This window comes from Sturnira hondurensis, unplaced genomic scaffold, assembly GCF_014824575.4.
Source record: "Sturnira hondurensis isolate 20B ecotype Veracruz unplaced genomic scaffold, ASM1482457v3 Scaffold0000549, whole genome shotgun sequence".
In the NCBI taxonomy this organism is placed as follows: domain Eukaryota; kingdom Metazoa; phylum Chordata; class Mammalia; order Chiroptera; family Phyllostomidae; genus Sturnira; species Sturnira hondurensis.
In genome coordinates this window covers 455,765-483,541 of record NW_028073180.1, presented here as the reverse complement: position 1 = coordinate 483,541, position 27,777 = coordinate 455,765, and the positions used below count along the sequence as shown (strand labels likewise).

The window sequence follows — 27,777 nt, the reverse complement described above, 5'->3', positions numbered from 1 at the left end:
TATGTGTAATATAAAACTGAAACTCATAGACACAGACAACAGTATGGTGGTTGCCAGATGGAAGAAAGTGAGGATGTTATAAAGGGTAAAGGGGCCAAATACTGCTGACTGAAGATGATTTGACTTTTGGTGGTGGGCACACAATACAATATACAGATCATCTATCATAGAAATATGCACTTGAAGCCTATGTAGTCTTATTAACCAATGTCACCCCAATAAATTTAATTAATTAGTTAGAGCAGTTAATAAAGGCTACAGCTTTTAGGTTAGGCAGTTAAAAAAAAATAGAGACTCCTAGGATGTTTCTCTGAATAAGGGCGTCAAAAGTGTGCTTGCAAACCACACAATCGCGGTTCGATTCCCAGTCAGGGCACATGCCTGGGTTGCAGGCCAGTTCCCAGCAGGGGACTCACGAGAGGCAACCATACATTGATATTTCTCTCCTTCTCTCCTTTCCTTCTCCTCTAAAGCTAAATAAATAAATAAATTCTAAAAAAAAATGTGCAAAGTGACTAGATTGGAACCAAGGGGAAAAACTAGGGAATGTGGCCTTGTGAATAGGGATGTCTGCCCAAATATCAGCATTGGAGATCATGGATGAAAATCAAGTAATTGAAGAAGTCTTGGAAAGTTTGTTAATTGTCATAAGCAAACATGAAGAATTTCTGAGCACTTTTACTCATCCTTCAGAAGAGGGTAATGTAACCAAGAGAGGTGCATTTGGAACTAATTCTTCACAAAACATACCTACTTCAACACAGCATTCTTAAGGAAATGAACCGAATAATCACTCCCTTGGAAATAAAGCCGTCTCTCTTCATACTTCATCACAGTGTTCAGAAGAGGAGCAGATAGTGCTGGATGAAGGCCAGAGTGCTGGCAGCTCCTTTTAAGGTGATCTGAATTGGGCTGGAAAGGTGAAGGTAGATAATTTCCTAGCAGTAGAAGATTTGGATGTGGATGAAGAGATGAGCCCCAAAGGAACAAGAATTTGCTGCTGCTGTCTGGAGAAGTGGAGCAGGACGTAAGCACTGGTGTCCCTTCATATGTTTCCTCCATGGCCCAGCCCCTGACCCCTGGAGTTAAGCCAAGGCCCACGGTGAAAGGAGTGGACAAGCACAGGGACAAGATACTCAGGGATGAAGTTCAGCTCTTCCATCTTGATGATTAATTTGAGTACAACACTGTGATGCTCACCCCCAAGTTCACTCCTGCAGAGATAGATGCCATCAAAGACCTATCCAAGCAGGACCTAGAGAACACCAACACAGACTTGGAGGAACCCAGTGACTGATTCACCAAGACATCCTCCTGTTTTTTATTTTGTTCTTATTCAAGCAACAGTAGACTAAAAGATAGACCTATTGTAAAAAAATAAAATAAAATTATGAGATTGTAATTCCAGATATATTTTTGTGCATACATTCTGGTAAAAATAGGTGGGTGTATGTGTATGTTCACAAACAGATTAATTTTCTAAAAATAGGATCATATTTTAGCACTACATTTAAAATATAAAAATTAATTTTACTCAAATTTTATAGAAAAAAATAAGTGAGAAAAATGGAGGGGCTTGCTTAGTTTAGATAAATGTTTTCTTAAACTGTGTTATTCCTATAATATTTCTCTAATGTTATGAAAAATATTATGAAAAAATTAAAAGGTTAGAATATTTTATTTAACTTTGTGTTTTGATATAAAGTAATGTATATTAATCTGCTTTGAAGTAAAAGAATGCTAGTATTCTCATTCTTCTCATTACCTTTTTTATTCTTCACTTTCAGATTTGCTTAGGTTATTGCTATTGTTACATTATAAAAGATTATAACATTTACATTCTATTCTGTAATTATAATTATTAATTATCACACTTATTTAGTCTTGTTTCTATATTTAAAGGGATTCTAGGATTATGAATTCTGTATCCTAACTGCTCTATTTCTGACTTTTTTAAAAAAATTTTTAAAGATTTTATTTATTTATGTATCTTTAGAGGGGAAGGAGAGAGGGAGAGATACATCAATGTATGGTTGCCTTTTGTGCATCCCCTGCTGGGAGTTGGCCTGCAGGGAACCAGCCTGCAACCCAGGCATGTGCCCTGACTGGGAATCAAACCGCCATCCTCTGGTTCGCAGGCCTGTGCTCAATCCACTGAGCTACACCAGCCGGGGCTTTGACTTTTTTATTTCGATTCATTCTTACCTGGCTAGAGTTTACTAGAAGGTATTTTCTCAAAAGATTGCCATGTTTGGCCTCACATTTTCTGTGTTTGGCATGTTTGTGAATGATGGTCATGGTATTTATACTTGAAGGACAACTTGGATGTGTCTCCTATTCTTGTATCTTGTTTGTCTTCCTAAGGACACTGTTTTTTGGTGTTGAACATCATTGAGAAATCTGTGTCTTGCTTAATTTTCTCCTCATTTACTTCCTGTATACCTGTAGATTTTTTTTTAATTTAAGGTTTAACACATTAACTAGGATATCTCTTGATTTTTATTATTTTTTATTAGTTTTTCTTGGAAGTAATCCCTTTGTATACTGAAGTTCTCTTTTCAGATATATCTTAACATACTACATTTTGAAATATAATTTTATTCAGTTATGTACTATTCTGTATTTTGTTATATTTCAGAAACATTATCTTATTCTGGATAGTTTTTGTCCTACACATTTACTGTCTTCTCTCATGTTCTTTTTCTTTGTAAAAATATTTACAATTATAGTTGACTTCTCATACTAGTCTAATCTTTGGTGTTTTTCTTATGTATTAACTATTTTTATCTCAAGCCTTTCTTCTGTTTTGAGCTTAACTGTGTTTGTAATGCTATTATTTGGTCCTCAAGTTTTTCTTAGGTTGTCTAGCTTCTTGTTTCTATGAAATGTGTTTTTTTTAACTTAGTGTAAGGACTCATAGGACATTTTCTTGTGATAGATTGTCTTCCAGATTGGCTTTTCTATCGGTCTTTTCTATATTGTGATTATAGTTTTTCTTTTTTTTTAATATATTTTATTGATTATACCATTACAGTTGTTCTATTCCCCCCCTTCAATCCCTTCCACCCACACCCTCCCTCCCCCACCATTCTCCCCCCCTTAGTTTATAACCACGTGTCTCAAGTTCTTTGGATTCTATATTTCCCCCACTATTCTTGCCCTACCCCCTATCTATTTTCTACCTACCATCTATGCTATTTTCTGTGCCTTCTCCCCCCTTCTCCCCCTCCCACCCCCCTGTTTCTAACCCTCCATGTGTTCTTCATTTCTATGGTTCCACTCCTGATCTAGCTGTCCTCTTGGTTTGCTTTTGTTTTAGGTGTGGTTGTTAATAACTGTGTGTTTGCTGTCCTTTCACTGTTAATATTTTTCATCATCTTTTTCTTATATAAGTCCCTTTAGCATTTCATATAATAAGGGCTTGGTGATGATGAACTCCTTGAACTTGACCTTATCTGAGAAGCACTTTATCTGTCCTTCCATTCTAAATGAAAGTTTTGCTGGATAAAGCAATCTTGAATGTAGGTCTTTTGATTTCATGACTTGGAATACTTCTTTCCAGCCCCTTCTTGCCTGTAAGGTCTCTTTTGAGAAATCCGCTGACAGTCTGATGGGTACTCCTTTGTAGGTGACTGTCCCCTTATCCCTTGATGCTTCTAGGATTCTCTCCTTCATTTTGGTCTTGGCTAATGTAATGATGATGTGCCTTGTTGTGTTCCTTCTTGGGTCCAACTTCTTTGGCACTCTCTGAGCTTCCTGGATTTCCTGGAAGTCTATTTCCTTTGCCAGACTGGGGAAGTTCTCCTTTATTATTTGTTCAAATACATTTTCCACTTGTGGCTGTTTCCTTCCCCCTTCTGGTACCCCTATAATTCGGATGTTGGAACGTTTAAAGATGTCCTGGAGGTTCCTAAGCCTCTCCTCATTTTTTTGAATTCTCATTTCTTCATTCCTTTCTGGTGGGATGTTTTGTTCTTCCTTCTGGCCCATTCCATTGATTTGAGTCCCCGTTTCCTTTCCATCACTATTGGTTTCCTGTGCATCTCCCTTCGTTTCAATTAGTTTAGCCTTCATATATTCCTCTAATTTGTGACTTTGTTCCTCTAATTTGTGACTATAATCTACCAGTTCTGTGAGCATCCTGATAAATAGTGTCCTGAATTGTGCTTCTGAGAGGCTGGCAATTTCTTGGTCGCTGAGAGTTATTGGCTCTTGGACTTTGAGTTCTTCTTGTGCCATCTTTCGGGTTGTTTGTGCCTGTTACATAGCAGGATCAGAGCCCTAAAATGTTCACTAGAACAGGGCAACTCAGTCACTGGGTTGTGACGTTGTATATGGGGGCGGGGTCAAAGAGGGACAATGGCTCTCACTGGTATTGCAGGGCAACTAAGTCGCAGGGTTTTAACGCTGTATGTGGGGGTGGGGTCAAAGAGGGACTATGGCGTCCTGTCCGCCGCCTGCCACCACGGCCCTCACCGGTGCCGCAGTTGCTGCCGTCACTGGGCCCATGCGTTTCGTCCCACTGCTCGCGAGTGTGCCACCGCCGTCAGCCCTCGCCCCCTGGGGCCTGCGTGGTCTGTCTCACTGTGCACGAATATGCGCCCACGGTCTGCCCCGCACCCCAAGTGGTTCCCGTCTGCCTGCGCGCCTGGGTCGGGGGCCCTGTCCTGCCCGACCATGCTCGCTGCTGGCTCCGCCCCTCTTACCGTCCCCGTTGAACGGTTAGATGTAGCCGGACTTCCGTATAATTCAATTTTCTGTCCTTTGGTTGTGTCCTTGTTTCTCCAAATCTTTGTTTTATTCAAACTTGGTTGTGGGAGAAGGCACAGTGTTTCCACCTATGCCTCCATCTTGGCGGAAGTCTAGTTTTTCTTTTCTGTAATATGTTTGCATAATGATCCCTGTGTTTTTCCCCCCATGTAGGTAGGACTTCATGTGTCAGCCCCACCTGTTCTATTTGTCTCTGGGGTGGTGGGAATAAATCTTCCTTTACTCACTTTGCACAATATTTATGACTTGTGTTCCCCCAAAGAGTGATAATATAAGAGCAGGCTTTTCCCACCCCCATACTTACTTATAGTCAGAGGGAGAAGGAGAAAGTGGAGAATTCCTCTAGAATGATATGTGTCTTTGTTGCTCTGAGAGTTTTGTTAGAATGAACTCTAAAACGGAACCTTTCTTGTGGCAGTTATATCCTGTTACCATAGTGGGATTGTATTAGGTTTCAGATTGTACCCCAGCCTGGATTCTCTGTGTATTTCAGAAAGTTAGTGATAGTTGTTTACTTCCTCCATTTTTCTCCTTCTCTCATCAGCAATTTTTACTCCTCCAAGTAAGAATAAGAAGAGGAAAAAATGGTACTCTTGGAGTCAATATCTCTCAAATTTGGTGATGGTGCTAGCACTTAACCAGTATATTTTTTTCTTTTATTAAATATTGAACAGAGAGATTCTTTGATTTGACTTCACTCTACTAATTTTAACTGAAAGTCCTTCATACCATTTATTATCTCTATGGTATGTCTTAATAAATTCTAAATTTATTATAAACATTTAAACCTTTTTGTTTAAATGTTTGTACCATTCCTTTGGCTCTATAAAACCTACCTGATTCAGGGTTACCTATTTTATGACAATTTCTACACCATCAGTATTTGTTGGGATTATTAATGGTTTAGTGGTTTCATACCAAGAATATAAAAAGTGAGTCAAACATCTTTTACAAATAATGTACAACACAGAGCCATAAAGAAATAAGTGATAGCTATATTTGATCATGATTTATATATTTTATGTAGCTATATGGTTTTTCCTCAGGTATTTATTATATGCATTTTTTTCTTTACAGCTCTCTGGTTGTATAGTTATTGTATTAACTTTCAGGATTTTGTACAAATTAATTAATTTAGAGATGACTTTACAAATATATACTAATTTTGTTTCTTCTTAATGGCTTTGGTTATTGTATTATTTGGGGGTGTTTTTTCAAATGGTAAATATATGAGAATTCATAAATAAATAGAATAAGTTTAGCATATATCATACTTCAGAATTATTTTCAGAAGTAATAAATTCTATAGCTCTTACTAAAACTGAAAGTAAGTTTAAAAAAGCAAAACTCAAAATATTTTAGAGATGGTGACTAAATTATAGTAATAATATCTAAATATAAAATTCTCAACTTCTGGTTTGTGATGGTGGCATAGATAGACATGGCTCACCTCTTTGCCACAACCACATCAAAATTACAACTAAAATATAGACCAACCATCACTCAAGAGTGTCAGATACTGAGAGTGGAAGTCTGAAACTAAATCAAGTTGAATGGAAGTCAGACAACTACAGAATTAAAGGAAGCACATCATCCCGACTGATAGGAGCGGCACACACATGGAAGGGGCTGGTCCCACACTCATGTGTATACAAATTTGAAAGAGATATCACAGGAGTGAGCAGTCCCAGATCCAGACCAGGCCCCTAGCCCAGAATTCCAGTGCCAGCGAATAAATCCTTACAACTTCTGGCTACAAAAAACAGCAGGGGTTGAGTGGTGGAAGAAACTGCTGGAGTCCCAAGAAACTCCTCTTAAAGAACCAACACACATACTCACCTACTCAGACGCACTTCATCTGAGCTCTATCACAAGGGTAGCAGCTTAAAAGGCACCAGTGGGATACAGAGAGAAATGAAGTTTCTGGTATCACAGTATGCAGAGGCCATTGTCCCTTTGCTAAACCATCCTGCCACAGAGCAGGTAAGCTGGTACTATATCTTAGTCTCCATCAACCTGACTAGTACCATTTGACTCAGTTTGGAGATCCCACACGGTTCTGTCCTACCTAACTTATAGGTGCATGCAAGCTGCTTTTCCATAAGAATGGCTGGTCTTGGCTCCTAAATCCTAACAAACAGGCAACAGCTGGCTTCAGTGAGCCCTAGCAGCAGCCAGATTGGTTCCCCTGGAAATCTCCAAGCCCAGCCCCAGTAGCAGACATTTCAGATTGCTTTAAAGGTCAGGGAGGGTGGCCCCAGGCGAAACACAGGTGGGGGCTGACCTTGACCTGCAGCACTTGGGGAACTCCAGCACCAGTCCACCCAGTAGACAGCTACAGTTCATGTCAGAGCACCACCACCCTGCACAGCTGATTCTCCACAGAGGAGAGAGGTTGGTGGTCAGTGGTCAGTCACATCTAATCCTTATAGCTGACTGGCCTGGGTAAATCCTTCCTATTGATCCTCCAATAGCAAAAGGCTCAACTCTAAGAGGAGGGTGTACTCAGCCCCCAAGGAGGATGCTCCTCAAGTACCCAACTTGGGTGATGGGGGAGGCTGTGCCAGTGGACACTATAGGACATCTACATTAGGCCACACTACCAAGACACAGAGTCAAAGAAGCTCTACCTAATATATAGAAACAAACACAGTGGGGCTGCCAAAATGAGGAGACAAAGAATCATGGCCCAAATGAAAAAACAGATCAAAACTCTAGAAAAAGAGCAAAACAAAATTGAGATAAACAATCTATCATATCAGATGCAGAATTGAAAACACTGGTTATAAGATTGTTCAAGGAACTTAGGGAGGACCTTAGAAGCATAAAAAGACCCAATTAGAAATGAAGGATACATTATTTGAAATAAAGAACAATTACAAGGAATCAACAGTAGAGTGGATGAAGCCGAGGACCAAATCAGTGATTTGGGAAATAAGGAAGCGAAGAAAAAAACATGCAGAACAACCAGAAGAAAAAAGAATAAAAAAACTCAAAACCCCAAGGATGGTATAAGCAGCCTCTGGAACAACTTTAAGAGTTCCAACAGTCACATCATAGGGGTTTCAGAAGGAGAAGAGAGAGAGCAAGAAATTGGAAATCTATCTGAAAAAATAGTGAAAGAAAACTTCTGTAATTTGGTGAAGGAAATAGACATGCAAGTCCAGGAAGCACAGAGATTCCCAAACAAGGTGGGTGCAAAGGGGCTTATTTCAAGACACATCATAATTAAAAGACCAAAGGTTAAAGACAAAGACAGACTTTTAAAAGCAGCAAGAGAAAAGAAGTTTGCTATCAGATGGCACCAGATAGGAGGGCATCAGGGGAGAATGGGTGAAGAGGTGAGGGGATTAAGAAGTATAAATAGGTAGTTAGAAAATTGCCATGGAGATGAAAAGTACAGTATAGGAAATGGAGTTGCCAAAGAACTTATACCCATTACCCATGGACATGAAGAATGGTGGGGATTGCCTGAGGGAGTAGTGGGTGCTAGGTGGACAGGGGCAAAGGGACAAAAATCAGGGCAACTATAGTAGCGTAATCAATAAAATACAATTAAAATTCTCATTGTAAACTTATACTTTATTTTTAATAACTTTATATATTTTTATATTATTGTATATATCAGATTGGACTGAGTTTTTACAAAAAAATCTTTAACATGACTATAGTGATTGTTGATACATCCATACTGACAATTTTTCCTTATGTTAAGATCTCAGTCTCTAACTTTATTTTAAAATATGAATCTTCTTTTTCAGGAGAAGTATTACAAATGGAAGATGACCTGGTGATCTCATTTCAGTTAATGCTGTGTGTCCTTGACTATTTCATCAAACTTTCACCTCCTGCATTGCTCAAAGAACCATATAGTAAGTACTTTAAATATTTTATGTTCCTCATTCTTCATTAAACAATTGCTTACTGAATGTCTAATGTGTCCAAAAGTGGTTTTAGAGACTAGGGTATTATAATAAATCAGACATGGACTCTGTCCTCAAGAAGTGTATAATTTATAGAAGGAATTAAGACAAGTAAGCAAATAAGTTTAGTATATGGTAGAAAGTGGTCTGGGCCAAAATACCAGCAAATGCTTGGAAGTTCAGAAAATGAGAAACTTTTCCTAGCTGGGGAAGAGCAATGAACACCATATAGAAGAGGCAACATTTGACTTGAGTGAAAAGAGTAGTTAGTGTTGTGGTAAGTTGGAGTGAGGGCTTTCCCAGTAAAAAAAACACAATCAAGGCACAGATAAAATTGCAACTGCATGGGAAAGAGTGGTTCATTCTGCTGGAACAGATTACATTTTTATCATTAGGTGCTATAATGATTCTGTGACTAATTTTTTTGCATATGAACTGTATTTATGTATTTCTATAGGTGATGAGATAGGAAATGTATTTAAGTAAAAGTAACTACTAGTAAATATTTAGATATTATTAAACAAAGATGAGTATATCGCTCTCAGAATGTAATTGTTTCCTGTGGTAGTAGCATCATGAGTAAATTTTCAAAATCAATTATTATACTACAGCAAAATGTAAACTTAAGACTAAACTGATTGCTTTGCTCCAAAAATGATGAAAGTATTGGGTTGGCCAAAAAGTCTGTTTAGTTTTTTCTGTAAAATAAAAGACAATAACTTTATTGATTTGGATATTTTGAGTATGTTGGCTGTTTCATGCCAACATGCCAACATACTCAAAATGTCCAAATCAATAAAGTTATTGTCTTTTATTTTACAGAAAAAAACTAATCAGACTTTTGGTGGTGCTGGGGTGCTGGAGGCCAGGGGTGCTGCTAAACATCATCCAATACGTAAAATAGCTGCAAAGAATGATTTGCCCCAAATGTCAGTAGTACAACGAAACTTCACAAACCACTTTTGACATGTTTGATGAGTCATGGCACCTTCTCCATACACCGAACAAATCCTTTTCTTGTTTGTTTCAGTTGCATATTTATCTTTCTTGAAATAGTGAAACATAATATGCTGAAAATATTGCAGATTTTCTTCTATCATCAATATTAAAATGGCTACACAAAAATTCACCAATTTCTATAAGTTTTTTTAAATGCATGCTGATATGACAGCTATCACAATGCAGTCTAACAAATTATTTACATTGAGGTTAAAGACAAGCATTCCTAGAGCCATTATATGGAAAAAACTAAAACTTTTTGGACAACTCAATATTAATAATACTAAAAATAATGGAAGAAAGATCAAAACTAGATGTTTCAAAGAGTTGTTGAAGTAACTGAAAAACTGAAGCCTAATTAATCTTTGTGAACAAAAACTTCGTGAAAAAATGAAATCTGGAACAGAATTTTGAAAATTTGTTGAACATGGCTTGACAGAAAAGGCAGTCACTTGGCAGAAACCACATGCCAAACAGAGAGAGGAAAAATAGAAAACAAATAGATTTCAAAATTTTCTGAATTAAAAAGGATTTTATATGGGTTTTTCTCTATATTTTCAGTGTTATCATATTAGTAAGTTCATAATACATGTTACTTTGGGTGGATAGGCTTTGTTCTTTTGGATAAATGCTATGTACATTTAATGTTTAAGTACAGTGTTAAAGAGAAACCAGGACGAGGTGTTGAATCGACTGAATATGGTGCACTTTTAATTAACTTTTTACTATGGAGAATTTCAAATGAATACAAAAGCAGACAGTAGCATAATACACCTCCATGTATTTATCACCTCCCTTCAACACAAAACTTAAGGTCAACCTGTAGCCCCATTTACTGTCAGCTATTTTATTTTGAAGCACTCTTTTGCATACAATTTCATCCTGATAAATTTAGTATGTACCTCTAAAAGATAAAGTCTTTTTATAAAACATAATGATAATACCATCATATCACACCTAAAAATGAATCAGTAGTGATCTTAATACCACCAAATATTTAGTAAGTTCATATTTTCAGTTGTCTTATAAAAATAATTTAAACAGTTTTTACAGTTTGACTAAATGAGAATTTAAATGAGATCTATACTTTGTAATTAATTGATACGATTTTAAGAATTCTAAAAAAGTTTCTTCTTCATCTTTCTTTTTTTTTTACCTTGCAATTTATTTATTAAATGATCAAGTGGTTTGTCCTGTCAAGTTTCCTATGGTTTAATTTTTCACTGATTGCATCTTGTGGTATAGTGTAACATGTTTTTTTTAAATAGTTGCTCAAATACAGTTGTCTCCATTTTTCTTCCACTACTTTCCCCCATCCCACCCACCACCACATCCCACCCTCAATCCTGCCCCCCTTTGGCTTTGTCCATGGATCCTTTATACATGTTCCTTGACAACTTTTCCCTTCTTGCCTCTGTTATCCTCTTCTCCCTTCCCTTCTGGTTACTGTCAGCTTGTTCTTTATTTCAATGTTTCTGGTTATATTTTGCTTACTTGTTTGTTTTGTTGATTAGGTTTCACTTATATGAGATCATATGGTATTTGTCTTTCACTGCCTGGATTATTTCACTTAGCATAGTACTTTTCTTCTTATATCCTCTTAATTTCTTGTAAATTGTCTGTTGGTCTTATAGTCATCTGTAATCTCTTTAGTAGCTGAGTCCACATTCATTTTGAATTGGAAATGCTCAAAATAATCCAGGGGATTTTTTAAAAATCACAGTTTATTAAGGACATATGGACAAACTGAAAGAGGGTAAATTAGAAGGCGGGAGGTGGGGAGAGGTGGGGCTGGGGGCCATGGTTGGGTGAAAATGGAGAGAACTGTACTTGAACAATAATAAAAAAAAAGAAAAAATGTGTTTATTATCATGTTATTATATTGATATATTATCTTTTAAAAGCATCATAATTTACTACAGTATTTGCTAAATCTTTTAAAATTCACTTATTTTTATACTGTATCTCAAAGTTGATTCCATAAATACTACTTAATTATTTTTAAGACACTTTAAAAGATAGAAAACAGTTTTTCCCTTGCAGACTGAGTAGGATAATATAGAATTACTTTATAAGTTGGCTCTTTGCTTGCCTTCTTCATATTTGGCTTTAAGTATTTTACAGTTTTCTTTTTGGACTAGTTGGGGGCAGAAGAGCCAGAAGAGCCTATGGTATGGGGATGGCAAAAACTGTTACCAGTACATGACCTATAATAGATGCACAATAAATAGGTATAACTGTTAGTCTTTAAGTGAAACCTAGTAATTCAAAGTAGCATGATATTACTGGATTTTTCTGATCTTCCTAGTTATAATAAAATTATTTTATTACTTTATACAGTGGAATTTATAATTGTTCTTATCTAATTTACCATTTTACAGAAACAGCTGTAATACCTATTAATGGTTCACCTCGAACACCAAGGCGAGGTCAGAACAGGAGTGCACGGATAGCAAAACAACTGGAAAATGATACAAGAATTATTGAAGTTCTCTGTAAAGAACATGAATGTAATATAGATGAGGTAATTTAATTAATTTCATTTCTTTAAAATAGTTAAAGTAAATTTAGATATAAGTTGTAACAGTATATACATTTTTTGTAATGAGCTTGCTTTTTGTAATTAGTGCCAACCCTTTTTCAATAGCAAACTGTTTAGAAAAAGTTTTTAATTTTCATGCTCAGTTACTTTCATTTTAAAGAGATTAGCTGGGAGGGGGAAGGGCAAGAAAGGGAGGAAAAGTACAGATATTAAGAAACACAGTTGGTAGTTACAAAATAAGTGGGGATGTTAAGAATAATACAGGAAATGGAGAGGCTGAAGAACTTACATGCATGATCCATGGACATGAACTAAAGGGGTATTGCTGGAGGGACAGCAGGTAACAGGCAGAAGGAGACAAAGGGGAAAAATTTGGGACAGCTGTGATAACATAACCAATAAAATATACTGAAAAAATAAAGAGAGTATCTCCCTCACTCTGGAATCATCGGAACATAAATCATTAAGGCAATAGTTTTCAAATGTATTTGTTCTTTGATTCCTTTGTGATTACGGATACCCCTAATGTTTAATATACCCTGCTAAAAAAGTCCTAGTGTTTTTGGTTTAGTGATAAGTGATACCAGCATTAAATTTCTGTTCAGTCTTCTGTAATTACTGTCTTTCTAGATATTACCTCAGATATTAATGACTGGCAGAGAATACATATAATAATCCAGGAGGTGCTCATCTAGTTCATAGAATCTGGACTGTTGGAAGGATTCTGAACAGAATAGATTCTTCCTCCTTTTAATAATGAGTGAACAGGCTTCTCGAGACTGATAGCTAGTTTTTAACAGTTTAGACTTTGGGACATATGTTACCAGTGCTACCTTCACTATATCATGCTCCTTTCACTAATAGATTATTATATTGTCCACAATTCACTACCAACAGATAGCTGTATGAAAAGCTGCATCTTTGAAATTTCTCTGTGAACTCTGCGAAGAAATGGGGGTATTATATAAAAAATCTAGTTTAAAAAGTATTGGAATGATTTATCAAGCTGTCAGGGTTTTAGCATAGTGACTTTGTTAATTTTAACAAATACATAGATATAAACATATAGCTATAGATGCATCAACTATATACGTACACATACACATACATACATATGCACACTTAGTTTTTTGGAATCACAATTTATCTTTGCTAATAGGTGACAGATGTAGTTGAAAAAAAGTTTTTTTTCTCCAGTCTTTTGCTTAGTCAGTTTTCTAATTCCGGGTTGTTAATTCTCTGAATTTCTGAACTACTTGTAGAATTTTATTTAAAAAATCAGGAATAAATTTTTTTTACTTTTAATTTTTCCTCTTTGATGTAATTTAGAATCATTAATATTTTTAAAGTATAGGTGATTAAGCAGACAACTGTGATTGAACAATAATAAAATGATAATGATTAAAAATACAAATTAAAAAAGTATAGGTGATCGAAAGCTTTGTTGGTAATTGACATTAATTAATTGATACTTAATTATTTGTGCAGCATTTATTGGTTAGTTATATTTATGGTTATATAATTATTGGTTAGTCATACTAACTGATTAAGTATGATTAAGTAGAACTACCCACATTGTAAATAATCTAATTAACTGGGAATTAATTAGAAAACAAAACTAGGAAGTGTAACAGAAGCTTAATTCAATTTACTTAGGAGGTAGAAGATAGGAACTGATATTAAATTATTTCTACCTTAGTAAATGTAGATTCTAAAGTTGTAAAATGAAGTTAAATGAAAGAAAGTAAGTTGTTTAAAATTCTATAACACTCTGCAAGTGTAGCACAACCAGGAATATAACTCCAGGTTTTCTGAGTACAGTCTTCATGTGAAATATAGGATGCTTTTGCATCAAATGGCATAATTCCAGAAAACATTTTTAGTTTTGAATTCAATTATTGGGTATTATTTTTGTGTGTGAAATTATTTTCTGACAAAAGCAGGTCATTATTCTAAATTTATGCTAAAATAGTTGATGTGATATTCCCTAAGCTAAATACTAGATGACGTATGAAAAGTTGTCTAACATATGCTTTGGTGAGAACTTAAAGGCAGTGCAGAAAAGTGAAAAGAATTTTGGCCTTTATGTTAGGCAGATTGGGTTTAAATTCTAGCTTGCAACTTCCTAAAAGCATGACTTTGGTCAAAACAAAGTCATTATTTGACTTTGTTTCATTATTTGTTAAATGTGGATTGTTGAAGTTGGTTTCAATGGATTTTCTTCTTAAAAATCCCACTTCATTAAAAATTCCCAACTGTATACTCCATTTTAAGACTTGAAATCTGCCTCACACAATTTAAAAAGTAAATATGTAATTGAATTAATTATAAATAAGTGTCACACTAGGTTGAATGTAAGTCATTGATCAAGTTGTCAGTTAGTGCTTTTATTCTAGTGTTAATAGTGATAGAGATTGATTTTTAAAATTTTAATTATCATGTAACTTTATCTTTTTCAGGTGAAAAATGTTTATTTCAAAAATTTTGTACCTTTTATGAATTCTCTTGGAATTGTAGCTTCTAATGGACTTCCTGAGGTATCTGAAAGAAAACTTAATAAAATATTAATGTGTTTTGGGACTTTTGGGACAGTGGAGTAATTGTCTAAATTTTTTGAGTTAATTTTACTATATATTAAATATTGTTTGCTCAGGAAAAGGAATCTAAGTAGAATTGTGGAATCTATAGTAGAATTACTATATCAACTTTATATAGTAACAAAAAACCTTTTGAATATGTACTCGAATGCATAAAAAATAAGCTGTACTTGTAACTTACACTAGAAATTGATTTGTACTGAAATTTTTCAAAAATTTATGTGTAGGCTTTTGGATTTCTAAATTCCATTAAATATTTAAATGTAACTACTGAGCACTTGGGCAGTACATATACTAAATATTTAAACTAAATATGTACAATCACATTTGACTCCTAATTTGCTTTGCTGCACATCCTTGTACATAGTATTCCCAACTAAGGCCATCAGCTTTATTGGCATTACTATATTGCAGCTCATCTCTTTTGAGTATTTTTAAAAACTACTTAACTGAAAATAAATACAGTCGAAATGACTGTGATTATATTGCAAACATGTTTTATCTCAATGGTATGCCATCCATCCATTTCTTTTCACATTTTGCTTTAAATATTTTACTCTTCAATGGAAATAGAACTGAAAACTTATGTGATAAGCTAAAATATGTGGAGAAAAGGATGATTTAGATAAATAATGAACAAGTACTCAGTGATAAAGCATCTGTTTTAGAAGCATTTGGTATTTAGTCACTAAGACCAAAAGATGTGAATTCAGATAGCTGAACTGCTGATTCTGTAACCTGAATTTGTAGCTAGTCCTTGAATTAATTAATCTATTCATTTAACAACTACTATATTGAGTGCTTAATATGTGCCAGGCATTGTGCTAGATATCATTACACAGATTGAACTCATAATTACTTTACTAAGATTCTAGTGGGAAACGCAGACCAAGAGAACATTATAGGAGTCTACAAAAGTCTGGCAGAAGTATACACAGGGTGTTGTGATATCTCCAAGGAGGGCAGCCTAATCCAAAGTGGGGCAGATAGGTTTTGTGGAAAATTATTTGGAGGTGATTATTTCTGTGCTGAGTAAGCTTTCTGAAAAAATGGCATTCTCAAGGGTTGGAAATTAAAGATTCAAAGATACAGTGATATGAGATAGTTTGGTCTGTTCAGTGAACTCCAACTAGCTAAGATTGAGTTACAGAGTGGAAAAGTGGTAAGATGGGGTACTAGAGAGGCAAACAGGGGCCAAATGTTGTATTACTGAGTCTTGTTATAAAAAATATGGTGTTCACAATTCTAAAGAATGTTGGGCACTTGTAGTAATTTTTCTTCGCCTAGAAAGGATTACAGTGTTAATAGAAATCTTAGGATAAATTTAACATTTTCCCCAGTATATTGCATGTAGTACTAATAGCTGCCAGTCAATAAATGATTGATAATTAGTGCCTTACTAAGCTAGGGCAGTAACAATTATTAAACTTAAACATGAATGACTGTTCTACCTAAAAAATTTATGGAAACAAACAAAAAGTTATATTTAACTCAGTTTCTTCTCCTATTCCTTTTAGAATGCCATTTAGGTACCTTCAGTTTGGAAACACTTTTGCTTTAAAAGTCACAGCAGAAGGCATGCCAAATAGTTGTCTATTATGCATTGGTTTTCAAATTAAGATTCAAAATTATGAAGCAGAACTGATAAAAGAATGCAGATTCTAGCAATTGAAAGAGTGTCTAAGATTGGGAATAAATCATGCAAGTGTGTTAATCAGGCTAATTCATTGAGTTAATGCTCTTTCCTAGGATACATAATTGAAGGAAGTTGGATTGAACTAAAATATTTAGAAAAGACAGGCAGAATATGTAATCAAGGGGATTTGTTACAATATTTGAAAAATATTTATTTTATATTGATAAGCATAGAAAATTAAAAGTGAAAAATGTATGGGATGTTTGGAGAATCTTGGCACTTAAGTGGGTATAATAATACCTATTTTTATCTTACAGTTCCATCTCAATACTAATTTGTTGCTTTGTGAATCTTGTCTACATAAAATTCTAATGGGGTGCATAAAATAGTATTAAAACTAGAGTTGAAAATTTGCAATTTTGTTTACTTGTACATATGCCTTATTTATATTGCATGTGTTCTCAGTGTGTTATAAAACTAAGTGTGTATTGTACAAAAAATTCTTTAATTAAATCATACTTCTGTATACTGAGAGATGTAATGACATGAAAGGGTAATCATCAGTATTTTTTTCTTTTGAGGTGGAAAGTCTCTCTAAACAATATGAAGAAATTTACCTTAAAAACAAAGATCTGGATGCAAGATTATTTCTAGATCATGATAAAACTCTTCAGGCTGATCCTACAGACAGGTATCATATGTGGTATATTTTTGTTTAATATGTTTCTGTAGGTCAGTTTTGATGTAGGTAGGTTAAGTAGGTTTTTTAAAACTTAGTGACCTTTAAATATCATTTATAATAATTACTTCAGGTACCTTTATATAAAGCTATTAATAGGATAAACCATTCTAAGTATATAATTTATTAACAAATAGAAATTTTTATGATACAGTGCCTTTACAAAGATTGTAAATCAATTCTTTTTATTAAAACAAGTGAAAAAATATTCTTTGTATTGTCTGTGTGAACATTAGTTTGCCTCCTAGTATGCACAAGCTTGTGTTGATTATTAATATCTTTTTAAAGTAATTTTTCTCTAACCAAGTCAAAGCAGAGAATATCTTTTATTTCCTTCATGTTTGTGGAATGTCGTTTAATTTTCATTTTATCTCACTAAGTCTTAGTTCTCTCATCTGTAAAATATAACCATTTACTCCAGAGTCACATGTATACTTTCTATACTTTGTACTATATATATATACATGCATATTGGTGAGAGTACTTTGTAGACTGTAAAGTGATAGAATAATGCTAGGTACTTGATTCCCAGTTCAAGTACCCCTCTTTATGGGGTTGGGTATTTTTTCATAGAGCTAGGACAGGATAAATTTGTATATATAAGAAAGCAATCAAACCTAAGTTAGAAAAGTGGAAAGTGAAGATGTTCAACAGCCAACTGAATATGTGATTCTTTTTATTTTTTGAAACTAAAAAAAATTTCACCCATTCCCTTCCATTTCCTCTGGTGAGTACCAATCTATCCTTTGTACCTAAGAGTTTGGATTTTTTTTAATTTTTAATTTTTTTTAGTTTTTAAAAAAGAATTTTACTTATTTCTTTTTAGAGACAGGGGAAGGAAGGGAGAAAGAGAGGAAGAGAAACATCAATGTGTAAGAGATACATTGACTGGTTGCCTTTTGCACACCCCCAGTTGAGGACCTGGCAGGCAACCCAGGCATGTGCTCTGACTGAGAATTAAACTGGTGACCTTGTGGTTCGCAGGCCAGCACTCAATCCACTGAGCCACACCAGCCAGAGCTAGATTTTTTTTAGATACTACATGTAAGAGAGATCATACCTTGTTTGCCTTTTTGTTTCTGACTTATTTCATTTAGCATAATGCTTTTGAGGTTACGATGGCAAGATTTTATTCTTTTTATGGCTGAATGATACTCCATTATGCAATAACATATATATTATAGGGTGAGACAAAAGTAGGTTTACAGTTGTGAGTATGTGAAAGGCAGAGTTTATTCTTGTATTATTATTTATTAATTATTGTGTCATTTTCCACATGAACACCTGTTAACATACTTTTGCCCCATCCTGTGTATATGTATATATTTTTTTTGTGTGTGTATAAAACAATTTATCATTCATCCATCAATGGACACTTCATGTTTCCATATCTTAGCTGTTGTAAATACTACAGTGAACATAAAGGTGCGGGTATCTTTTCAGTAAATACCCTGTAGTGGAATTGTTGTATCTTGTGGTAGCTCAATTTTTAATTTTTTGAGGGACTTCCATACTGTTTTCCATAATGCTTGCACCAATTTGCATTTCCACTAATAGTGTACAGGTGTTCGCTTTTCTCCACATCCTCATCAACACTTGTTATTTCTTATCTTTTTGGTAATAGTCATTCTAACTGGTGTAAGGTGATAACTCAATGTGGTTTCGATTTGCATTTCCATAAAGACTAATGATGTTAAGCATCATTTCACGTACCTGTTGGATATCTGTATGTCTTCTTTGAAAAAATATGTATTCATATTTGCTCTTTTTTCAATTTGATCATGTTTTTGCAATTTTTTATATTGTGAATATTAACCCTTTGAGATATTATTTGCAAATATTTCTCTCATTTAGTAGGTTGCCTTTTTTCATTTTGTTGATGGCTTCCTTTGCTGTGCAGAAGCTTTTCAGTTCAATATACTACTTGGCTTTTTTGTTTTGTTTTATTGCCTTTTCTTTTGGTGTTAGATTAAAAATATTTCCAACATTGATATCAAAGAGCTTATTGCCATTTCTGTTTTTTTCAAGAATTTTTATGGTTTCAGGTCTTATGTTCAAGTGTTTTGTCCATTTTGAGTTATTTTTTATATATGATATATGATAGTGGTCAAGTTTTATTTGTTTGTATCTTACTGTTCAGTTTTTTCAGCATCATCTGTTGAAGAGACTGTCATTTCCCTATTCTAAATTTTTTCATTCCTGTCATAAGTTAATTGACGATATATGCGAGGGTTTATTTCTGGGCTCTCTGTTCTGTTCCATTGAGATCTGTATGTCTTTTTTTTTCCAATTTCATTACTGTAGCTTTATTTTTTTCCTTTATTTTTCCTTTTGACACTATTACTGATGTGCCCCCATGTCTACTCCCATTTGCCTGCCACCACCTAGCCCCCTTCCTCCTTCCCTCTGGCTATGATCATACTGCTTTCTATAGTTTTTTGTTGTTGTTGTTTAGCTTTTTTAATGTAGTTTGAAGTCAGAAAGTGTGATGGCTCCAGCTTTGTTCTTTTTTTTCAAGCTTGCTTTGGCAATTTGGGTTCTTTTCTGGTTCCACACAAATTTTTATTTTTATTTTTAATTGCTTATTTCTATTTATTTTAAATTGTTTTATTTGCTGGTTCTTTCCCATCTTTATTTTAAAGACTCACAGTTTCCACCTTAAAAGGCAAAGCAAAATGAAAAGAAAAAATATAAAACAAAATAAAATAAAATAAAAACCCAGTCCATTATATGCTGCTTGCAGCTGGTGCCAAAGTGAGCATAAGCTACCAACTTCAAACTAAGTAATGGGTGAGTTTTGCCATAGAGGCTGCTTAGTGGAAAATGGCATTGAACAGAGCCCAGAGGAAGAATGCCTAAATTACTGGGCTCTCCAGCAAGCCACCCTACTTTTGTAAACTTGCTTGGAAGTGAATATGTCCATGTAGAGCTCACAGAGTTTCTTTATCTCTGTCCATAGGGCACAAATGGCTCCATACAAATTTTAGTGTTGTTTGCTCCAATGGAAAATGCCATTGGAATTTTGATAGGGATTGCATTGAATTTCTTTATTGCTCTGAGTAGTATGGACATTTTAACAACATTAATTCTTTCAATCCATGAGCATTGAATGTCTTTCCATTTGTTTGTATCTTCCTCAGGTTTTCTTTTTTTAAATCAGTGTCTTATACTTTTCAGTGTATAGGACTTTCACTCTCTTGGTTAAATTTATTACTAGGTACGCAGTTCTTTTTGATGCAATTATAAACGAGATTATTTTCTTAATTTTTTGTTATCATAGTTTGTTATTAGTACATAGAAAAACAACTGACTTTCGTATATTGATACTGTATCCTGCAACTTTACTGAATTTTGTTTTATTCTAACAGTTTTTTGATGGAGTCTTTTATGGTTACTATATATATAATATCATTTCATCTGCAAATAGTAACAGTTTTTCTTTTTCTTCTCCAATTTGGATGCCTTTTTTTTTGTATTATTGTCTGATTGCTCTGACTAGGACTTCCAGTACAGTGTTGAATAAAAGTTAGCCAGAGTGGTCATTTCTGTAGGAAAACGTTTCAGCTTTTCATTGAGTATGTTGATGGCTGTGGTCTTGTCATGTATGACCTTTGTTATTTTAATGTATATTCTTTCTGTGCTTGCTCTGTTGAGAGTTATTATTATAAATGGATGTTGAATTTTGTTTCAACGTCAATGGTATAAATACATTTTCTGTGTCTGTTGGGATGATCATATGATTTTTATCCTTTATTGTGTTAATGTGGTGTATCATATTGACTGATTTGTGGTTGTTGAAGCATCCTTGCATCACTGGAATAAATTCCTCTTGATCATGGTATTCTTTTAATGTATTGTTGAATTCGGTTTGATAATATTTTGTTGAGGATTTTTGTATCTGTGTTCATCAGGGATATTGGCCTGTAATTTTCTTTTGGTATTAGGGTAATGCTGGCCTCGTAAATTGGATTGGGGAAGAGTTCACTCCTCTTTTTTTTTTTTTTTTTTTTTGAAGAGTTTGAGAAGGATTGGTATTAATTCTTTGAATGTTTGGTAGAATTTGCCATTGAAGTTGTCTCGTCCTGGGCTTTTGGTTGTTGGGACATTTTTAATTACTGATTAAAGGTTTGTTAATTTTGTGTATCTTTTAAAATAACCACCTCTTAATTTAATTGATCTTTTCTATTGTGTTTTAATCCTTGTTTTATTTATTTTTCTCTGAATTTTGTGATTTAGTTCCTATTTCTATCTTTGGGTTTTGTTTGTTCTTTTTCTAGTTCCTTGAGGTATAAGGTTAGATTGTTTACTTAAGACTTTTCTTTTTACTTGAAGTAGGCATTCATTGCTGTGAACTTTCATCTTAGAACTGCTTTTGTTGCACTCCGTAATTTTTGATATTTTACATTTTGATTTTTGTTTTTCTCAAGGTATTTATATGTTTTGATTTTTCTTTGATTCATTGGTTGTTCACTAACATGGTGTTTAATCTCCACATATTTGTGAGTTTTTCAGTTTTCTTCATGTAATTAATATATTTTATATATTATCTATTACTATCATGTAGTTTTATACCAATGTGGTCAGAAAAGAAGGTTAGTATGATTTTAGTCTCTTAAATTTATTAAGACTTGTTTTGTGGCTTAACATGTGATGTACTGTAGAAAAATGTTCAATGTGCACTTAAGAAGAATGTGTGCTGTTGCTTTGGATGGAATGTTGTTCAAATATCTGTTAACTTCATCTAGTCAAATATGTCAATTAAGGCCAATGTTTTCTTGCTGAGTTTTGGTCTGAATGAACTTATCTAGTCATGTCAATTAGGTATTAGTGGGGTAACTGTAGGAAACTTTTCTACACCTATTGTATTGCTGTCTATTTCTCCTTTCAGGTATTTTAATATTTACTTTATATATTTAGCTGCTTTTATTTGGGGTATAAATATTTAAAAATATGCCCTGGCTGGTGTGGCTCAGTGGATTAATCATGGGCCTGGCAACCAAAGTGTTGCAGGTTTGATTCCCAGTCAGGGCACATGCCTGGGTTGCAAGCCAAGTCCCCAGTGGGGCACTCAAGAGTCAACTGTACATTGATGATTCTCTTCCTCTCTTTCTCTCTCCCTTACTCTCACTCTAAAAATAAATACATAAAATCCTTTAAAAATCTTTTATAATATTATAAATGTTTTATCTTCTAATTGGAATGACCCCTTTATCATTATATAACACCCTTTTTTATATTTCTGAGATAGAAACTTAATGTGAATTGTCCTGTATACCAACTATTTTTTCTTTTAGATGAATATAATTTTTAAAATGAACACCCAAAGAGAATTGTTGACATACAATTTGTCCCTTGAACAATTCAGGGTTAGAGGTGCCAATTGCCTATACAAAATCCTTGTATATCTTAAGTTGTCCCAGTGCATATGTAGATTCCAGACTGTGTATTGAAAATGCAGTTGATGGTTAAACAAGACAGGTTTGAACTGCGTGGGTCCATGGTATAAGAGAATAATCCAAGTTCAAGTTAGCTGTAATTGGTTTACTCAATAGTGACCACTGTCTTTTTTTAGCTTTTCACCGCTTTACTTTCTTGGTTCATTTTAAAAAAGATTTTATTTATTTTTTGAGAGAAGGGAATGGAAGGAGATAGAGAGGGAGAGAAACATTGATGTGCTAGAGGAACATCTTTTTAAAAATTTTATCCTTAGAGGGGAAAGGGAAGGAGAGAGGGAGAGAAATATCAATGTATGGTTGCCTCTTATGCGTCCCCTACTGGGAACTGGCCTGCAACCCAGGCATGTGCCCTGACTGGGACTCGAACCATGATCCTCTGGTTCACAGGCCTGCGCTCAATCCACTGAGCTACACCAGCCAGGGCTGCTGGAGGAACATCTTGATCCGTTACCTCTCTCATGCCCCCAACCAGGGACCTGGCCGGAAACCCAGGCATGTGCCCTGCTCGTGTGCAAACTGGCAAGCTTTCAATTTGCTGGAAGATGCTCAGCCCACTGAGCCACAACAGCCAGGGCTTGGTTCATTTTTTTTTTTTAAGTTAATACAAAAGTGTATTCTCTTGAATTGTCATGTAGAATCTTCAAGTAATTACAAAAAATGTTGAATCACCATAAGTACGGTTAATATTATATCTTTAACATGAAATGTTTGTACAAGTAACTGAAAAAACTTTCAATTTTGAAGTTAAACACAGGTAAAATACTTCTAATTTTAGTTAAGTCAAGATAAAGATTTTGGTAGACAAATGATTAGAAGACTTGAGCTTTGATATGTTTTGATATTGAACAACTTGATCAATAATGCCATTGAACATCTAACTTTGTAGAGAAAACATCTAACTTTCACTTTCAAAAAATTCTTAATGATTGGTGTACCTGTTTGTCATAAACCTAGTGGAAAGAAAACCAACTTAAAAATAATAGTGAAAACACATAATTTTATTTATGTACCTTTTGGGTTATCTTTTTCTAATCACTTCTCTTATAGGTTTATTTTGTGTGATCTTATGAGGCAACAGAATGATTTATACTTCTTTTTTGACTCATAAAGCACAAAGTGTAAATTTTAGTCTAAATGACTTTGCCTTTCATTATTTAGTTTTGAAATGCAGAGAACACCACGAAGATGTAATCCTGATGAAGAGCTAAATGTGATTCTTCCCCAGACTCCAGTAAGGTATGAATTTTCTTACTTTTCATTTTTATTATAATTGTTTATTCAATACTTTATAGGGCTTTGGGTTTGTTTATTTATTTCATTGTATGTTTATATGCGTGTGTCACAAATTGAGTATATCAAGTACTCTTTATGTTCCATGCATTTAGTTCTGTGTGTCATTAAGGAATATAACCTAGAATGGGACTGTGTTCCATCTTTTAAGTAAAAAAGTTAAAAAAATGCATCCCCATTTGGTTTGTATACAACCTAGAAGGGTTAGAACTACTTTTAATATTCTTATCCTCATATACTTCCCACATCTAATCTGATTTATCAAGTCTTGTTGAATTTACCCCTAACCTATTTCTTGATTCCATCTTCTTTTCTCAATTCCTACTCTTACCACCCTTATCCAACTTGGCTTTTTTTGCCTTTCTTTTTTTTTCTGTAGACTTACTATCTGTGCTCACTGCTGCTACTCTCATCATAGTTCTTTTCTTTTCACTACCAAATCCGTTTTTCAGAGAGCACACAGGATAATATTCTAGAAATGTAATTTATATTCTGCTCCCCCTTCCATTAAATCTTCTGATTGTCTCCTATTGCAATTAAAATACAATGCAAATTTCTTAACAATGCCTGTAAGACCTTTATATGATCTAGCTTCTTGCCTCTCCAGCTCATTTTGTTTTCCTCTTCTTTATGTATGTATTAGTCAGTTTTCTGAACTCTCAACCTCTTCTTTTGTCCTTGGGGACCTTTGTGCTTGCTTTTCCCTTTTCTTGAAATTTCTCTTTCTATGAATTAACAACTGCTACTCTTCCCTTAGGTTCAGCACAAATAGTACTTTTTAAAAGATTTGTTTCTCTGAAGTATTTTATCTTTTATTCCTTCTCATAGCATCTTTTAAAATTCCTTCACAGTGTGTATCACAATTTATAATTGTACAACCATTTTTGTGTTTTCTTGTTTTGCTAATAACTGTAATAGTCTTTAGGTTGTATACCACAAGGGTTATGGCTTTTATGGTCAGCATGCAATAATTAGGACCAAGAATAATACTTGGTTTATAGTAGGCAATCAAATGACTGTATAGACATATAAAAACAGATTTCTGTATAAGTATAGTAATAGACTTAAAATAAGTTAATGATTGTCTCAATACCCCAAGGCTATGTGTTCAATCTCTAGTCAGGACATATACAAGAATCAACCAATGAGTGAATAAATAAGTGGAACAACAAATTGAAGTTTCTTTCCTTCTCTCTCTTTCACTTTCCCCTTCTTTCTAAAAAATCAATAAAAAGAGACAAGTTAATAAGATGGCACAGAAAGGACTTTATGAAGTTGATGTTTGAACTGAATTTTAAATATGTAAGAGTCTGTGTCATAGGACATTGTCATTTTAGTGGGTGGGAACAACATATTCAAAGGGATAGAAAGAGGAAACAATAAAATGTGTCTGAGGAACTACTAGCAGCTCCATATTGATGGGAAAATGACATGGCAGGAGAGGAGGGTGGGAACTAGATTATGAATGGCCTTCCTTATATACCACACTTAAAAGTTTTGACTTCAGCTTGTGCACAATATAGTTTGTTCCTATAAATGGGTGTTAAATGGGGGTAAGGATAAAATCTAACTTGGTGTTTGAAACTTTACATGGTATTAGTTTGTGATGGGGTGGAGGGTGAAGTGAACATGATGAGAAATACAGAGATCTGCCAATCTGTCACAATGGCTCTTAATCAGGGATACAAATTAGAATAACCTGAGGATTTTTTTCAAATTACATATTCTTAGACCCTTCTACCATAAACCCAGTGAATCAAATCTCTGGACTGCTGTATTACAGTAATTCATTTGAGAGATGGTGAACATCTGAACCAAGAGATAGGCAGTAGGAATGAAGGAGCAAGAACAGGTTTGACAAATATTTGATGAATTCATATTTAGAATATAATTCTTGAGGCCTTTGTAGGAAATGAAGAAGATGTGTAGTAAATAGTAGGATGTTACAGACTTGGGAATAATCAGGGAGAGTTAAAACCTAAAAATAGTTGAGATTGCCTAAGTTAGGGTGTATAATGGCAAGAATGCATGGCTAAGGGGTGAACCAGAAAGAATGCCTTATATGAAGACTAGATAGAAGTTAGATTAAATAGAATGACAGGTGTGATTGGGAGCTCATAGAGTGAAGGCAAAAAAGCCAAGGTGGGGAAGGAGTTTCAGGAAGGAGCAAGTGTTGAAGAAAGCTTCAACGAAGTGTTGAAGAAAGCTTCAACGAAGTCAAGTATAAGAACAAATGAGAAAGATTTGATTTAGCAATTTGTGGCTTTAGTCATTGGAGTTTAAGTAGATTACTGAATGTATAAATCATAAAAGCAAAGTATGTGAAAGGTGAAGAAGTGTAGACTTCAGTTTAGAGATGATTGACTTAGAACACTGAACGCATTTTACTAAATAATATTAAAGACCCTTTTATCCATAAATATTCTATAGTTCTTTGCATCATCAAGTAGTGCCTACAGCAGCAATATACTGCTACTCTAAAATTGGAGTATAATTATTTACTATATACCCCCATACATAAAATTATAGAATTAAAGAGAGCTTAAGATATTGACATAATTTTTTGCTTTGACAATGGTGACTTCTAAACTTATGTATGCTTTCTTTCTTCATTCATTCATTCATTCCTTCATTTAATTGTTATTCAAGTATAGTTGTCTCCATTTTCACCCCACCACGCCCCCCTGCCCCACCCATCCCTGCCTCCCACCCTATGCTTTCTTTCTGAAGATCTCTGTAAAGGAGAGTCTCTTGGTTCTTTCCTTGAGTTGCTAAATAACTTGCTGACTTTATTTGAAAATTTTTAGTATTTAATTATAGTAATGTTTATTAGATTATATTTTGATGGCAGTTTATATTTTCTCACTATAAAATAATCATTTGTTTGATCACTTAGTGTTTGATTGATTTATAGTTTTATCAATAAATAAGCATATCTGTTCTTTATCGTAAATGTGTTGATTATGAACACATTCTTCCTTAAAGATTTAAGTAAGATATAATTTCTTGCAAACAGTAATACACTAAGGGTTTCATAAAGTTTTATTGCAGATAACTTTTTAAAGATAAATAGGAGACAATGAGTTTAAAGATATGTTTAACTTGTGTGATAGATATATTTTATTTTTTTCCTTCACTGCTTAACACTTCTATTTTTTTCTTTAGGACTGTTATGAATACAATTCAACAATTAATGATGATCTTAAATTCAGCAAGTGATCAACCATCAGAAAATCTGATTTCCTATTTTAATGTAAGCCATATATGAAACATTGTTTAATGTAATATCTTGGCAAAGAAATTTGAAATCAGCAGTTAAAATTTTGAGTATTTTTAAAATATCTATCTCCCAACCAACATGTAGTTATCTGTTACCTTATTTCTTGCTTTTTTAGAACCATCCATATTGCATGCTTTTAGTAGATATTACCAGTAGACAGCATTTTTCTTAGATTTCCTCATGTTTACTATTTACCTTGCTCAACATTCTTTCTTGCACTTTAGATCTCACTTCTGAGATAATTTTCTTTCTTCTTCAGACATACCTTTTCTTCACCTCCTTTAGTGACTGTTCATTTAATATGAGTTTATAACTTTTTTTAGTTTTATGTAGATTACAAATTGCCTGTCTCTGAGTGGACATATATGGGCATATCTTCACTGAAGATCAGTGAAGGTGTTTTTTTAAATTTTGCTCCTTTATTAGATCAGATTTCTTAATTTTTTAAATTAATGCCATATTTTCTTTTGTGTGTAAGTATATCTTAGAAGCTTACAGACTTTTAATGTATGTTTTGGTTAACAATGATTTTTATAATAGGAAAT

At 34.1% G+C, this 27,777-nt stretch overlaps 1 protein-coding gene, 1 long non-coding RNA gene and 1 pseudogene across 4 annotated transcripts in view; 2 read left to right on the top strand and 1 right to left on the bottom strand.

Moving 5' to 3' along the window:
- RB1 (RB transcriptional corepressor 1) overlaps window positions 1-27,777 on the top strand; it is a 282,066-nt gene that overhangs the window by 94,539 nt on the left and 159,750 nt on the right. For all 3 annotated transcript variants that reach the window (XR_005065830.1, XM_037041693.1, XM_037041700.1), the window contains 6 exons: window positions 8,532-8,642; window positions 12,074-12,216; window positions 14,694-14,771; window positions 17,049-17,158; window positions 23,821-23,898; window positions 27,118-27,205. Coding sequence is in view for 2 of the 3 variants with exons in the window: in XM_037041693.1 (XP_036897588.1) it covers window positions 8,532-8,642; window positions 12,074-12,216; window positions 14,694-14,771; window positions 17,049-17,158; window positions 23,821-23,898; window positions 27,118-27,205 (608 nt within the window). In the remaining variant the exon portion in view is untranslated. The remainder of the gene's footprint in view (window positions 1-8,531; window positions 8,643-12,073; window positions 12,217-14,693; window positions 14,772-17,048; window positions 17,159-23,820; window positions 23,899-27,117; window positions 27,206-27,777) is intronic.
- On the top strand, window positions 507-1,333 carry LOC118984002 (intraflagellar transport-associated protein-like; annotated as a pseudogene).
- On the bottom strand, window positions 12,316-25,145 carry LOC118984010 (uncharacterized). The gene is made up of 3 exons (XR_005065847.1): window positions 25,046-25,145; window positions 13,015-13,020; window positions 12,316-12,327 (listed from the first exon to the last, which is right to left on the bottom strand). It is a non-coding gene; the product is annotated as an uncharacterized LOC118984010 (long non-coding RNA).